Source organism: Pseudomyrmex gracilis, unplaced genomic scaffold, assembly GCF_002006095.1.
Source record: "Pseudomyrmex gracilis isolate BER0280 unplaced genomic scaffold, ASM200609v1 scaffold_0, whole genome shotgun sequence".
Taxonomy (NCBI): Eukaryota; Metazoa; Arthropoda; class Insecta; order Hymenoptera; family Formicidae; genus Pseudomyrmex; species Pseudomyrmex gracilis.
This window is the reverse complement of record NW_018020584.1, coordinates 4257671-4272617: the sequence shown is the minus strand read 5'-3', so window position 1 is coordinate 4272617 and position 14947 is coordinate 4257671. Positions and strand designations below refer to the sequence as shown.

At 30.9% G+C, this 14947-nt stretch overlaps 5 protein-coding genes across 5 annotated transcripts in view; 3 read left to right on the top strand and 2 right to left on the bottom strand.

Annotated features, from left to right (window-relative positions):
- Positions 1-2496: 2496 nt before the first annotated feature.
- Positions 2497-3878, bottom strand: LOC109858724 (histone H1-like). The gene has a single exon (XM_020436292.1). It carries the CDS (start codon positions 3829-3831, stop codon positions 3157-3159), a length of 675 nt encoding a protein of 224 aa, XP_020291881.1. The 5' UTR covers positions 3832-3878; the 3' UTR covers positions 2497-3156.
- Positions 3879-6726: 2848 nt separating this feature from the next.
- LOC109858585 (histone H3) lies at positions 6727-7476 on the top strand. Its single transcript, XM_020436037.1, has one exon. The coding sequence runs from the start codon at positions 6768-6770 to the stop codon at positions 7176-7178; it is 411 nt and encodes a 136-aa protein (XP_020291626.1). The 5' UTR covers positions 6727-6767; the 3' UTR covers positions 7179-7476.
- Positions 7477-9181: 1705 nt separating this feature from the next.
- LOC109855510 (histone H4) lies at positions 9182-9801 on the bottom strand. Its single transcript, XM_020429879.1, has one exon. It carries the CDS (start codon positions 9763-9765, stop codon positions 9454-9456), a length of 312 nt encoding a protein of 103 aa, XP_020285468.1. The 5' UTR covers positions 9766-9801; the 3' UTR covers positions 9182-9453.
- An 889-nt stretch (positions 9802-10690) lies between these two features.
- LOC109858921 (histone H2B-like) lies at positions 10691-11223 on the top strand. Its single transcript, XM_020436675.1, has one exon. It carries the CDS (start codon positions 10722-10724, stop codon positions 11091-11093), a length of 372 nt encoding a protein of 123 aa, XP_020292264.1. The 5' UTR covers positions 10691-10721; the 3' UTR covers positions 11094-11223.
- Positions 11224-12476: 1253 nt separating this feature from the next.
- LOC109853299 (U4/U6 small nuclear ribonucleoprotein Prp4) overlaps positions 12477-14947 on the top strand; it is a 9142-nt gene continuing 6671 nt past the window's right edge. The window contains exons 1-4 of the mRNA XM_020425293.1: positions 12477-12654; positions 13496-14077; positions 14206-14583; positions 14685-14898. Coding sequence (XP_020280882.1) covers positions 13549-14077; positions 14206-14583; positions 14685-14898 — 1121 coding nt within the window. The 5' untranslated portion in view covers positions 12477-12654; positions 13496-13548. The remainder of the gene's footprint in view (positions 12655-13495; positions 14078-14205; positions 14584-14684; positions 14899-14947) is intronic.

The following is a 14947-nucleotide window of genomic DNA, read 5'->3' as shown; positions in this document are numbered from 1 at the left end:
TTCATCGTCTTTCTAAATTTTAACGCGTCTTAGGGCCGTAGTGCGGTAGTGACACTTTTCCGGACATGGGTCCCTATACTCAAATGTTTTCTACTGTTGCACTGAATAACCCCTAGAAGTTTGATCCCATAGTTCTGAAACACCCTGTATATTGAACAATAGCATACATATTATACTTTTATCTACGGACTAATGCACTTAGTATACGTATATTTAAAAAGTTTTTAAAAAGCGTTAGATATCTCTTATCGATGAATAACACTTTATTTTAAAATTTATTCTTTCGCTAGTACTAAGTAAATTCCAAGCTAATACTAGTCCAAATTTCAAGTTCTTTTGTAGTCCTATAAATCTTATCGTCCTCGAGTAGGACACAATAGCACGGTAACGCTTTACAGTATATATTGCAATATAATTCAAATCTTTTGTTCAGAAAAATCTTAGACCGGTATTCATCCTGATTTTATATCTAAGATCATTTTGAGTTTATCTTAAAATGTCGTACAAATCGTTTTATTGTCTATCATAAGTATTTGAAAGTAAACGTGCAAGACGATCTTATATATAAGATTCGACGATAAATATCAGCTTTAACAATCAGAGAGTTTTAGTAGTGTCCTCTATATGAAGATCTGTGAATTGTAAATCAGTGTAACGTTGGTAAATGTACAGTATATATTAATATTTATATTAAATATTGCAATATATATTTAAATATTGTACAAAAATGTATTGTTTGAAAATGCAGTTTAAAAAGTTCGTTCAAGGATATAATACAGTAAAGCTATTATACAGTATCTATATGTATACATGTGAATATAATGCAAATCTGATTAAATGTCCTCTAGTTTCTTGCATTTGTAATGTATTTTCTCTTGAATTTCCTTAATTATCATCAATTGATATATTCACACATATATATATTCCAGAACAACATATGTTTGTTGTGAAAAAGACGTCTTATTCTAGACGACTTTAAGACTTTACCACAAAATGTTTTACATTTTTAAGAATATTTCAAATTTTCAAAATGTCTTTAAAACTTAAGTGAAGTTATTTAGTATTTACAAGCAAAATTAGGAAGACTATGATTAGTCAAATATACTTGTGTCTCTCTCTCTCTCTCTCTCACACACACATACATACGTATATCTACATATATTTTATGTATCGTGTATCATCTACTGAGACATTACAAGATTAGTTACCAGTAAATATCAACTAACATAGGACTTACATGTAAATATCAACTAATATGACCTTCGGAAAAGCTACAATTTTCAATTTTGATTTGATAGATTCTCATCTGGTTCGATCATTCATCGTGTGACAGTAGAATCGTGCCGATCAGTTAGTCAAAGCAAAAGAAAGTGTAAGCAAGATTTTAATATCTTCGTTTTTAAATTGAAGAGTTAATTTTGACATATGAACACACAGAACTTTATCTACAGATAAAATAGTCTTTTTTCTCTCTCTCTCTCTCTCTCTCTCTCTCTTTCTCTCTCTCTCTCTCTCTCTTTCTTGTGATATTATTACTATTATTAAAATTATATTTATAAAGAATTATTTTCTAATTTTACATATGTAAGTCACAATACATTTTTATTTTTAAATTTAACCTCTTGACTTAATATTTTTTATAATATCATATATATGAATTTCTATATAAATTTTCTCATCGATCAAATCACACAAATATGTAACGGTTTTTAGGCACCGGTAGAATTTTTTATAATAATCAAAGTTGTACATACATATACGTATATATTTTACACACACATAATAATATTACAGTATGCTTTTTTCTAATTTGTATTGAAGCAGAATATGGACAAAAATCGCAATGGTCTTAGCAATTTTTAAAATTGCTTCTTCAGTTTTTTGTAACTTATATGAAAAAAACAAAGAAAAAAACAAGAATAACTTTCAACTAAATGTCCACAAATCAAAGTATAGTGAAAAACGAAAGAAATTACTTCAAAAGTTGATAAAATCTTGTGAGAAAGATATTTTACAAGATCTGGATCCTGAACAATATTATAGAAACATGTATTTTGCAATAAATCAGTGGTTAAACTTCGCGGAAAACAAAGTGGATTTTATAATATTGTATTTATACCTATTGACATTTACAATGATGTTAGTCTTTTTGGTTTACTATTTGAGAAACTTTCCAAATAAATGAAAAATTGTCTCAAAAGAGAAACTAGAAACAATTTGAACTAAGATAATTGAAATCAAATTTAATAATATTTTACATTAAAAAAATATAATTTTAGTTTTAAAAATGATATACGTTACATACTCATAAATATATTCTTACAAATATTTTTATATTTGATAATTTTCAATATTTACTATTACATTACATTATTATACAATACTTTGTGTGTTTTATACTAATATGCGTAATGTATTTAAGATAAACATTTTATATATGTAATATATTTCATATAATATGTAATATAAGATACATTATGTGTCTAATAGTTTAATTTATATTACATTATATTACACGTATACACATTATACGTTATGTATACTTTTTATATTTTAAGAGATCTCTTCTATGTTGTAAACGTCTCTTCTCGACAAATGTTCCCACAAGTTTTGGAAGTGTAAAATAAATGTAAAGTAGGAAAAAACTTAAAGAAACCTTTTATGTAAACAAATAATAGTACGTGTAATTGAAAAGCTCTTATTGTTCATAAGTTATTTTTTAAGTCTTGCTTTTTTTAAGGATTTACCCCATTAATCCGAGAATTTTTTGATATCCTATCGTAATTTCTAGTCACATAAATATAAATACTATGTAAAAATACTATCTCTTTTTATTTATCAACCTCAAAGACTAGAGTATTTTAATCATAACTGCATTATTATTAATTTCAGTTTTATGTGCATATTTTTATTTTTCTATGCTTTATGTAATTGCAAAAAGTTACAGAACATGCTTACTAGCTAAGTACTACTTTAATTTGGTACAATTCTGTACTCGTTCAAAAAAACAAAGTTGAAAAAATAAAAAACAAAGTTGAGATATAATTACTTAAATCTAATCAAGAGAAAAATTAGAATAAGCGATCAGAGAAATGTGTCCATCATATAGATAAATTGGGGCCCTGAAAAGGGCCATTTTTTATCTGAATGAAGCAATTATTTTTTTGCTTTAACCTTAATGGCTTTTGGCTTGGGAGCCTTCGCTTTACCAGCTGGAGATTTTTTGGTCTTAGAAAGATTCTTGGCTTGGGCGACAGCTTTCTGCTTTGCAGCCGTTTCTTTCTTTTTCGCTGCTGCTGGTTTCGATGGCGGTGCGGGCTTCTTTTTCGGCGATGCAGGCTTCTTTTCAGCCGTTGCCTTTTTAGTTTTGACCCATATTCTAGCAGCTTTTGGTGCTTTTTTCGCGGTCTTTTCTTCAGGTAATGATTCTTCCAAGATCGCTCCTTGCTTCTTCGGAGTACGTTTCTTTACCTCACGAACAGGCTTCTTAGTCGTCGGGAGCTTAAATGATCCTGATGCTCCCTTTCCCTTGGTTTGTACTACTGCACCCGAGGTAACTGCTGTCTTCAAGTATCTCTTGATGAACGGAGCAAATTTTTCGCCGTCAACTTTGTAAGTCGAAGCAATATACTTTTTGATAGCCTGTACTGATGACCCCTTACGATCTTTCAGCTCTTTGATAGCCGAAGTAACCATCTCTGCAGTTGATGGATGTGTCGCTTTTGGGCGTTGGGCCTTAGCCTTAGATTTGGCAGCTTTCTTTGCTGGCGTGGAACCAGAAGCTGCATTATCTGCATTTGCAGCACTGCCGGATGTGTTCTTATCCTCCATAACGATAGAGAGTGCGTCGTGAAAACGAAGTACAAATATAAACTTACGCTCTGAACATTCACAGATGACGCTTCTGTAGAGCAGAGAGGTTGGTTATAGTGGGAGCGCGGACCATGGAGAAAGACCTTCCCAATGTTGCGGGTAGCGAGTCGCTAGGAATGAAAGACCAACCAACAATGTTTTGTTGTTTAAATAATATTTTGCATAATAAATGTTATTTGATCGGCACTCGTAACCGTAGAAGCAAGTAGCTAGATTCGTTCTATATGCATTATAAGACTCTTGTACCTGATATATATTGATTTTTACGCGGTTTCGTGCAACGCGCGCGCCCGACTCATTCGCGAGAGTTGATTCAATATGGGAAATAAGTTAATAAATAATGTAATTATCAATATACGATGCAATTAAATGGTTCGCGAAACGTCACGATAACTGTATTAACTGATCGCAAGTGTTTACCGTAAGCGAGATACACAAATTCACGTAAAATATTACAACTTTCGCGAGTGGCAGAATACAACTGTCAGTGCAACACAATATGAATACCGATTACAAAGTACATTTGTAGACAATTTTACGAAATAGTATAAAATGTTATTATCGAACGAGAGACATGAAGATATAATTGTGTTGTAATTTTTTATGCGTAATTCTGAAATTTGCTTGAAAAAAAATGGCATATGCACAAGACGACGACTGGATACCGAGTTCTTCCGTACGTGAACGTTGCTGTTATAATAAATCGCACATAACAAGATAGTAGAATAATATGATAAATGTTTACATTAAAAAAAAAAATCTAACATCTATTGAATAACAAAATTGCACATTGCAATTAGGTTTTTTCTTTAAATTTACGAATTTAGAACGTCAGTTAATGCTAAAATTCGCTTCTGATTCACAAAACTGCATATAAATGAGAACACAGAACTGCGATCTGAGTAACGTAAAATTTTTATTAACAAATTGCGTATTATTTTTTATTTTGATGTTTAAATAAATTATTACTTCTCGTTTATAAAAATTCGCCGGTAACATCATTAAAAAAACAAATATCGACATAACAATGTCTTAAAAATACTATCTCAACAACGTTTCAAAAACTCTTCTCTACAATCTGCAAACTTCCCGCGCGTACAATTGTTAAAATATTTACAATTGTGTCTTATAGGCTGATTTTTATTGAATTTCTCTTTTTTTTGTTTAATTTATTCGTTTTTTTATTTATCTTAAAATATATATAAATATCTATTTTTTATGATTTTATCTATGTTTCAAGATTAAATTATCATAATAATTTTGTAACTCTCAAATTTAAACCTAACTAGCAAGATAATTGTCATAATGACATTATAACGACGTCAAACAATGTCAGTTCCAAATGAGAAATTACAGAAGTAACTTTTACAAAGGTTGTGACAAAATGATTTTTAGAGATCCGACTGTAATTTGTTGCGCACTATATGTATCTATTTATAAAGATATAAAAATAGTGTTATAAGTTGATATATTTTTATATGTTGATTATATTGATATACTGAGTTTTTTGATAATAAGTTTTTCTTTATAAAACATTGCAAAAGTTTATTAATATATTATAATTTAAAAAAACATACTATCTTGATATTAATAAATATAATACATTTTTCAAGAAATATCTAATGCAAATAAATTTTATAAAACTTTTGTTATCTTGTAAAAACTTCGTTTTATATATCAAAATATTTTTATTTTATATCAAAATAATTTATTAACAGGTAAAAAAAAAATATGATTTTGATATATTTGATATTTAAACTTTTATGTCCGCGATATCAGAAAATCGATCCGCGATCTCAAATAGAGAGAGAAATGATCAATCGCGTTTTCCAATTGATCAAATTATTCGAATGGGATTAGTTCTTCAATTCTCTCTCCGTTTGATATCTCGGATCAATTTGTAATATTGTGGATACAAAGTTTAATATTTTGTGATACATGTGTATAAAAAAATGGAAATAAGAATATTATATAGTGTGCTTATCATCACGGAAGCGGTGAAACTCAAAAAGTAAAATCCATTGCATGTAACAAAATTTTAGTTATAAGTGTAAAGTCGTATGCAAACGATAAAAAATCACAGGCCAGCATTTTAGCTAATGTAAGATAATACTGGTCTGTAATTGGTTGATTGCTTACGAGTTTGTGGTTACGGCTTAAGGTTTCGTTCCGATATTCACTGCCAGTGAGAGAAGCCTAAACTCTATACTTCATGTCAAACGTGCTATAGATGTTTAATACTGGCAATAAATATCGGAACGTAGCCTAACATTTTTTCACATGCAATGGCTCTAAGAGAAATGAATGTTTATTAAAATATAGAATTATTCAAGATAGCGATAATGGTTGATTTTACGAAATATGTTTCATATACGTATCGTATTTATGATACATCACCAGCTTTGTCTTCACGCATACGTGTGCGTACATATCAAATTAATGATAATTAAATTAAAGTACAAAATTTATTTTATGTTAGCATAAATCAAAAGCTATGCAATCATGTATATTTATATAATGAAATAATTTATAATAAAACTTTTATACACATATAGTTATGTGAAACTAACAAACTATTTAGTTCTTAATATTGAAGTAAATATTATATTTCAAAATATTTATTGTTGTTATTTTACTATTTGACGTTTAATATACTGAAAAATCAATTTATGAAAATAATATATCTCTTGAAAGTATCCTGTATTCTAGCATAATAGTGTATCTTTATTGGTAGTTAGGCTTACGACTGGCTTCTCCCCACCACTTAGACTCCGACCAATCATGGTCAAGTTGTCTACGTTCCGCGTCTATATAAGAGCGCAAGAAGAAATCCAACGTGCCCATTGTGTTGTTCGTGGTTGGACTGCAACGAACTTGTTTTGTTGGATTACAAAATGGCTCGCACCAAGCAAACTGCTCGTAAATCGACCGGAGGTAAAGCTCCTCGGAAACAATTAGCCACCAAAGCAGCACGTAAAAGTGCACCTGCTACTGGTGGTGTGAAGAAGCCTCATCGATACAGGCCAGGGACAGTAGCTCTCCGTGAAATTCGCCGTTATCAGAAAAGTACGGAGCTGCTCATTCGTAAACTGCCATTCCAGCGTTTGGTTCGTGAAATAGCTCAAGACTTCAAAACTGACCTTCGTTTCCAAAGTTCAGCTGTTATGGCCTTACAAGAAGCTAGTGAGGCTTATCTCGTTGGTTTATTTGAAGATACCAATCTCTGCGCAATTCATGCCAAGCGAGTTACCATTATGCCCAAAGACATTCAATTAGCTCGCCGAATCCGAGGAGAGAGAGCTTAACTTGACGAAACTTTTTAACAATCGGCCCTTTTCAGGGCCACTAATTAACTTTGACGAAGGAATAAGTCTCGTTTGTACATTTCTTTTTGTTTTCTACTGTTTTCTACTTTTTGTACTAATTTTATTAACTAAAAATATTGCGTAAAGAATTTCTACTTTGTCGAAAAATTTTACTTCAGTTTTCTGTATTCAAACACGTTTATCTGTCATTCAATATTAATCGATGATAACGTTACATAGTTTAAATGTTCTTTGTACGATCTTTAACATCAATTTATAGAATACGAATTATAACAAAAACTCCTGATAATGATTGATAATTTTTAATTATAAGTTTATATATGTAAAATATGCAAATAAATACTTCTAATTGAAACATTAAAAATGATTTCATCAAAAAGATCATTACAAGTATCAAACGAATGTTTATGTGCGCAATCTAGATTTGTATATAAGTTTCACATATATTTTTGAGTATTAGATTAATTTTAGAAAAGATCAGTTCTCTTTTTACATAATATAGTCGATAAACTACTTTATCTTACCTAATATTTAATAATTCAAATATTTTTCATTTAAAACTTTATGTTTAAACTTTGTTTTATTATATATTATATATATATATATTAACTTAACCAATAGTATTTTATTTAATATTATGCAATCAAACTCTAAGAATAAAACATGTGATAGAAAATATTGAAATTTAAACTGATATCTGTTAAAAATATTTTACTGATTTATATACTTTGTGTGAAAAACAGTATTTCTCATTTGCATAGATAAATTTATCAGTTGTATTTGATGCTGTATGAATTTAGTTTACATAAAGTCTTGAGACACTTAATCTTTTTGTAAAAATCAAAAGTAACTTTTTATTACACATGAAATCTTTCTTAGTATAATAATAGTTTTATTGAATATGTGTAACGTAGTAAATATATAATAGTGTATGTATAATAATAGTTTTATTAAATATACTTTTTATATATCGTATGTAAATAGAATTTCTACCAATAAATGTTTTTCGAATTTCTACCAAAAAAATATAAATGTTTGCATTCGTACGACACCTGAAAAATATTTTTGCAAACGCATATAAGCACTCTGTATGTAATAAAAATCACGCATGCCGTGTGTAAGATATCTTGCACAGTTCAACATTACTACTTTATCTGCCGAGCTTTATATTCATTCTCCCTAACCTCTATAACCTTTTTCTCATAACGGTTAAAATGTGTAATCTTTTACTACTATTCTGCTAGTTGTTTTTTCTCCTTATTTGCGTACAATATTTTGAACAAATTCAGCGAGTTGTAAATTAGTTTGCATTACGCATACGCATAAATATAGGATACCGTAACGCTACATACAAATGCAAGTCATTTGGATTGAAATTTTTACGTTTACATTTTCTAGAAGTTTTCATAATAATAAGATATAACTTGTACGCGTGCGCGCATATATATATATATAATATATATACATATGTATATATATATATATATATATATATATGTAAATGTAGTATATATATTTTTAGGTTAAAAATATACACATCTCTATATATTATTAAAAAAATTTAAAGCACCTATCTCAGTTTGTATTGTATCGTTAGTAACATAAAATTTTTAAATATATTTGTAAAAGAAAATTATCGTATTTATTAAGAATTTACAACATTACATATCACTTTTTGCCGTGTTTATGCCTGGCTTTTCTGGAAAATGCAACTTTTTGTCACTGTTACATATATCTTATAGCAAAGTTGGATTGCATCAGCCATATCGGTTGGACGTGCGCAGTGAATATTTTTGGACAATTGTCGATGTTTTACACCACTTTCTTTATTATTATCTTTAATTTAAACAAATGCACAACTCCGTGGCTTGGCGTCAGGAACCCAATCCACGGTTTTTAAACCTGTTATCAAAAAGACATAGAATGGCGTATGGACTAGCTTTATAGGTCTACTGAGCCAAAAGAGCACCAAACCTATATCTTATAGCACATACAATACATAAAAACTGCATAAAAACAAGTTTTTTACATTTTTTAAACAAAGCGTAATTTAAAAACTCAAAAACAAAATTTAAAACGCTTAGCAGACATTAATATTTTCCGCGAATACTATTTTTACTTCGAGTAAAACAAACACAAAAATAAGGTTATAATAGGTGAGTTTTTCAACATAGCGAACAAGAATTATTCAAACGTTTAATATATTTGTGGCCCTGAAAAGGGCCGATTGTTTAGAATCTCGACAGCTCTTCGCTTATCCGCCAAATCCGTACAGAGTTCTGCCTTGGCGTTTCAGGGCGTATACGACGTCCATAGCAGTCACGGTTTTCCTCTTCGCATGCTCAGTGTAGGTGACAGCATCACGAATGACGTTTTCAAGGAACACCTTCAGTACACCTCGAGTTTCTTCGTAAATCAAGCCAGATATACGCTTGACACCACCACGTCGAGCCAGACGACGGATAGCAGGCTTGGTGATACCTTGGATGTTATCGCGAAGAACCTTCCTGTGACGCTTTGCTCCTCCTTTTCCCAATCCCTTTCCTCCCTTACCACGACCAGTCATCTTGAAATTCTCTGAACTATAGAACCACTCGCTAACGAAAGAGCAGATCGAATGACGACTCTGCCGACCGTGCGCACTCTTTTATATCGTCGCGAGGTAACTGCTCCCCACCACCTCGATACTGGCCAATCAGAACGTCCAACTTCTCTGTATAATGCGCGTAATAAGATACGTATTTGTAAAAGCACACGTATATACATAATATACAATAAATTGAATAAAAATACAATAAATTGAACGAATATGTAAATATATGTATATATTAATATCTACTATATTTTTTATCTTAACTGAAAAATATGAAAGAAAGAATTACAGAACGTAACAGAGACAAATTATTTTATGTATTTAATTTGATATATGTGCTACAAAAACGTAGTCTGACGAATTCTTCTTTTCCCTCAACAATTGCCTTAGAACAATCTAGATGATGACGCTATCTGTAATAATAAGTTGTGTATATGAATATATATCTTGCTTATTGATAGACGTGAAAATTAGAATACCTATCAGAATAGTTTATACTTCTCTCTTTCTCTTTCTCTTTTTTTTAAATTGTACATAAAATTTAATCAGAGAAATAGATCTATTGATATCCGTGAAATCTATAATTAAATAAGATGTTTTTAATGCATTAGTAATGATACATTATTAATGCATTAGTGCAAAAACAATTTATGATTTAAAATGATACAACTGTTTATACATATATATATGTATATATTTCAAAGAAATTAAAGAAATAAGAATTTTTATAGCTGTATTTTGCATGTAACTCTTAAAGTTGCGAGTATCCACCAATAGCGTTGCGAGAAAGTAGGAGGAGCGAGCTACTCGCACGTGATTGGTGCGCTCGTACGGACGCTCGAGACTATATTAGAGTGCCGTTAGCTGACGAGGGCTCACTTCATCTTTGACTCTCAATTCGTGCTGTTCGACGAAGAAGTTTTCTAAAGATGCCACCGAAGGCTAGCGGCAAAGCAGTAAAGAAAGCCGGCAAGGCTCAGAAGAATATAAGCAAGGCTGACAAGAAGAAGAAAAGGAAGAGGAAGGAGAGTTATGCAATTTACATCTATAAAGTATTGAAACAAGTTCATCCTGATACTGGAATCTCCAGCAAGGCTATGAGCATCATGAACAGTTTCGTTAATGATGTTTTCGAGCGCATTGCGGCTGAAGCATCACGACTGGCTCATTACAACAAACGATCCACTATCACGTCTCGGGAGATTCAAACTGCTGTAAGACTTCTCCTTCCTGGTGAATTGGCGAAACACGCAGTCAGCGAAGGCACGAAGGCAGTAACTAAGTACACAAGTTCAAAGTGAACAAGTTATGACAAAACGGCCCTTTTCAGGGCCACTAATTATATTCGAACGTTTGTGACATTCTTATTGCAATAAAATTCTAGTTAGGTTGTATTACTGAATACAAAGTGAGCTATGTCTAATTTTTGCTAAGATATTGCTTTCTTCTCTACTAGCAATATCACATGTTCTTTCAGTCTTAGTATACAACATTTATTTACTTTTATTCTAATTTGTTTTATAACAGTGTAAGAGTATTTTTTAATATAAAATGAGCTATATATAAAATTTTGTTTTCAACATCGCTTCTTCAGTATGCCATGGTCTCTTTCAGTACTCAGTATATAATTATTTAATTTATTTTAATTTTATATTTTAAGTTTAAATTCTCTACTTGTTTCCACTTTTTAATACTTTTTTGAGGAATCGATAGTGTGGAGTTTTTATAGTAACTAGTAACGTTTCTAAAGTTAACGTATAAAACATTTTGTTAAGAAAATAAGATATCGAGTTTGAAGACTTTTTCCATAAAAAATATGACTGCAAATGTTTGGCGCGTTTTATCTTTTCTTTTTAGAGAAGTTTTTGAAATAAGATTTTTAGTGAAAATAAAATTAGGTAAATAAAACTATTTTAATAAATAGAAAGAAAAAAGTTCAAAAAAGATACATACTCTCTCTCATGTTTTCAAATTATATATTTGAAAAAGTGCCACTTTATCGACAAAGAGCGATATATGGCGTTATGTTCCGAAATTAACTATAGTTAATCTCAGTTGCGTTCCGATATTCACTGCCAATAATAAATACTAAAAATCTATTCTTTATGTCGCATATGCTACAGATTTTCAGTATTGGCGGTGAATCGGAAAATTGCAGCCAAAGTCAACTACGATTGATTTTGGAATATACACTCATATACATCGGATACACTAAGTGCGTTCGTTTTGAACGCTTACGCGCTTTAACCATCAGGCCATCTTTATTGTTCTTTAAATGTAGAACAAAGATAGACTAACGCTTACAGCGCATAAAAGTCCGAAACGAACGCATCTATTGAGTTCAATGAGAGACGAGAGTCGGAGCGGACAAAAACTTGTCTGTTTTGCGTATTTTCCCATGATTTTCCCCTACTAAAAAGCTTCCCTACTCCAAACATTTTGCGCGCATATGCATGATACAAAACGTGTCTTTAAGCCCGTGTCACACTACGTATCGCGGACACGGATTGGAATTTAACCAATCAAGCAACGAAGCAGATCCAAAGCTGGCTCGTTTTGATTGGTTAAATTTCGATCCGTAATTTGTAATTCCAATCCGATCTGCGTCCGCAATACGTAATGTGACACGGCCTTTAGATAAATTCGAACTCGGAACTCAGAACCCCCCTTCAGATTCACAACCACATAACCTCTGACTGAATCTTTCGTAACAAACCAAAAAAATTAAAAATCTCACGAGACTTGTGTGCCACTCTTCGTTTTGATTTTTTTTTTTGAAGTTGTAACCGTGAAGAGCAATTACATTTGATAGATTTGTATTTTGAAAAAAATTAAATTAAAAAAATAGTGCAAACATACAAGGTAAAAAGCGTCTAGAAAGCAACGTTATACCCAGAACCGTCAAACTGCCGGCATGGTCATCTTTCCGAGATATTTTTGTTATTTCACTTTATTTTTTAATTACGTGGAAGTTTAGTTTAATTTTTTCAAGCAAAAAAAGTTGTGTAAATAAAAAGCTTGTGTGAACTGCTAAACTTTAATATAAAAAATAAAAGTTTTGCATCATATTTGTGCGGGAGGATATTTGATACTTTGTTTATACTTTGTTATATACTTTGTTTTTCTTTGTTTACAGATGATAAATTGTCTGATGTTTTTAAATTCAAACTTATAATAGTAAAATAAGAAAAGAGAGAAATGAAGTTCTTCTAAAAGTCTGTTTTTTTCACTATTAATGATAATAGTTACAAAAAATATAAATTATATATTATTATATTAAGTTATTATATATTTATCAGTTATATCTGTATTAAAATAAAAGCACTTGTCATTTTGAACACATCTTCAAAATGATTTATTATATAAGTCTAATCAATAAAAAAAAATACTAATTATATATATATATACATATACTATAAAATAGTGTAAATATAAATTTATACACATCACAGTATATTATATGTACATAATATATATGTATAGGTACTATATATACTACTATATATACATACGGTATTAAATTAACCAGGTTTTTCTGTATGAAACAAGACTTCTGTGTTTTATATAATGTTAGCGCTATTTCTGTTTTTTTCTATTATTATATATTATTCATATAGTGTACTTATATATTTATTTTCTTATCATTTATATACATATGCGTATAAAGTTAAAATTGTAATTTATTTTAATAATCTATGTACAGTTAGCAGCATATAAACTGAGAGCAACAGAAATCCGTGTTCGTAACTGTTTAAAATGTCTGACGACGAGGATGTGGTTTATGTGAAAAAGCAGAAAACTGTTCATTATGGCTCACTGGAAGAAGCAGAACGTGCACGACTCGCAGCTGTTGCTGCTGAAACTACAGAAGAAGAAAAAGATGCTACAAATACAACAGATGTTACCAATGCTTCTGCCTTGGCAGGGAATGTACATATCTCTAATGAATATATGGAACTTGAAGATGAAATGTCTAAAGACCGCCAGGCGTTGTTGGAAGAATTTGAACGTAGAAAAAAAGCTAGACAAATTAACGTTTCTACAGATGATTTTGAAGTAAAAAAGCATTTGAGACAATTAGGCGAACCTATTTGTCTATTTGGTGAAGGTCCTGCAGACAGAAGAACAAGATTAAGAGAACTGCTGGCCAATATTGGTGAAGATGCTATTAAGAAGAAGCATGAAGAAGAAGAGAAACCATCTCATACAATTGAAAAAGATACAGAAACAACTTGGTATCACGAAGGTCCAGAATCTTTGCAAATTGCACGATCGTGGATAGCAAGTAAATATAAAGATTTGTTTTTAAATACAATCCTAAGTATATATATACAGTTCTAAATATATTGTTATATTATTTTTATATTATCTTTATATACATATCATTTACCATGTAAATATTTACATTTACAGCATATTCGTTGCCAAGAGCAAAAGCAAGGCTAGAAAAGGCACGACAAGACTTGCAGCTATCCGCTGCAACTCGCACAGCAAAGAGACAAGAACTTTTAAAGAAGTTACAAGCATTGAGCATTTTTTGCTCTCAAATTGGGGATACAAGGCCCATTTCTTTCTGTCAATTTAGTCCAAATTCAAAGATTCTTGCTACAGCCTCATGGTCAGGCTTATGCAAATTATGGTCTGTACCTGATTGTACTTTGTTGCGCATTTTAAAAGGACACTCTTGTAATGTCGGCTGCATTGTTTTTCATCCAAAAGCTACAATAACTGAAGATGTGATGAGTGATAGTGCGGGACAAACTTGCATATTGGCATCCTGTGCATCAGATGGTATATATTAAAAACGTGTTGTACATACAAAAACTTGTAAAATAATTTGTTTTTTTTTTAAATTTTGCTTGACAAAACAAATACGTGTGTTATAACAACAGGTACTGTAAAACTATGGAGTGGCGGCACTGGCGAAAAACCACTCGCAGAAGTGGAAGGTCATGAACCTTACAGAGTTTCCAGGATAGCTTTTCATCCATCCGGACGATTTCTTGGCACTTGTTGTTATGATGCATCTTGGCGATTATGGGATTTGGAACAGCAGGCGGAAGTTCTTCATCAAGAAGGTCATGCTAGAGCTGTACACTGTATTAGGTACGTTCATATGTTTATATATTTGTGTGTGTGTGTGTGTGTGTGTGTG

Coding starts and splice junctions, on each gene's coding strand:
- LOC109858724 (XM_020436292.1), bottom strand. CDS start 3,831: ATGGAGGATAAGAACACATCCGGCAGTGCTGCAAATGCAGATAATGCA.
- LOC109858585 (XM_020436037.1), top strand. CDS start 6,768: ATGGCTCGCACCAAGCAAACTGCTCGTAAATCGACCGGAGGTAAAGCT.
- LOC109855510 (XM_020429879.1), bottom strand. CDS start 9,765: ATGACTGGTCGTGGTAAGGGAGGAAAGGGATTGGGAAAAGGAGGAGCA.
- LOC109858921 (XM_020436675.1), top strand. CDS start 10,722: ATGCCACCGAAGGCTAGCGGCAAAGCAGTAAAGAAAGCCGGCAAGGCT.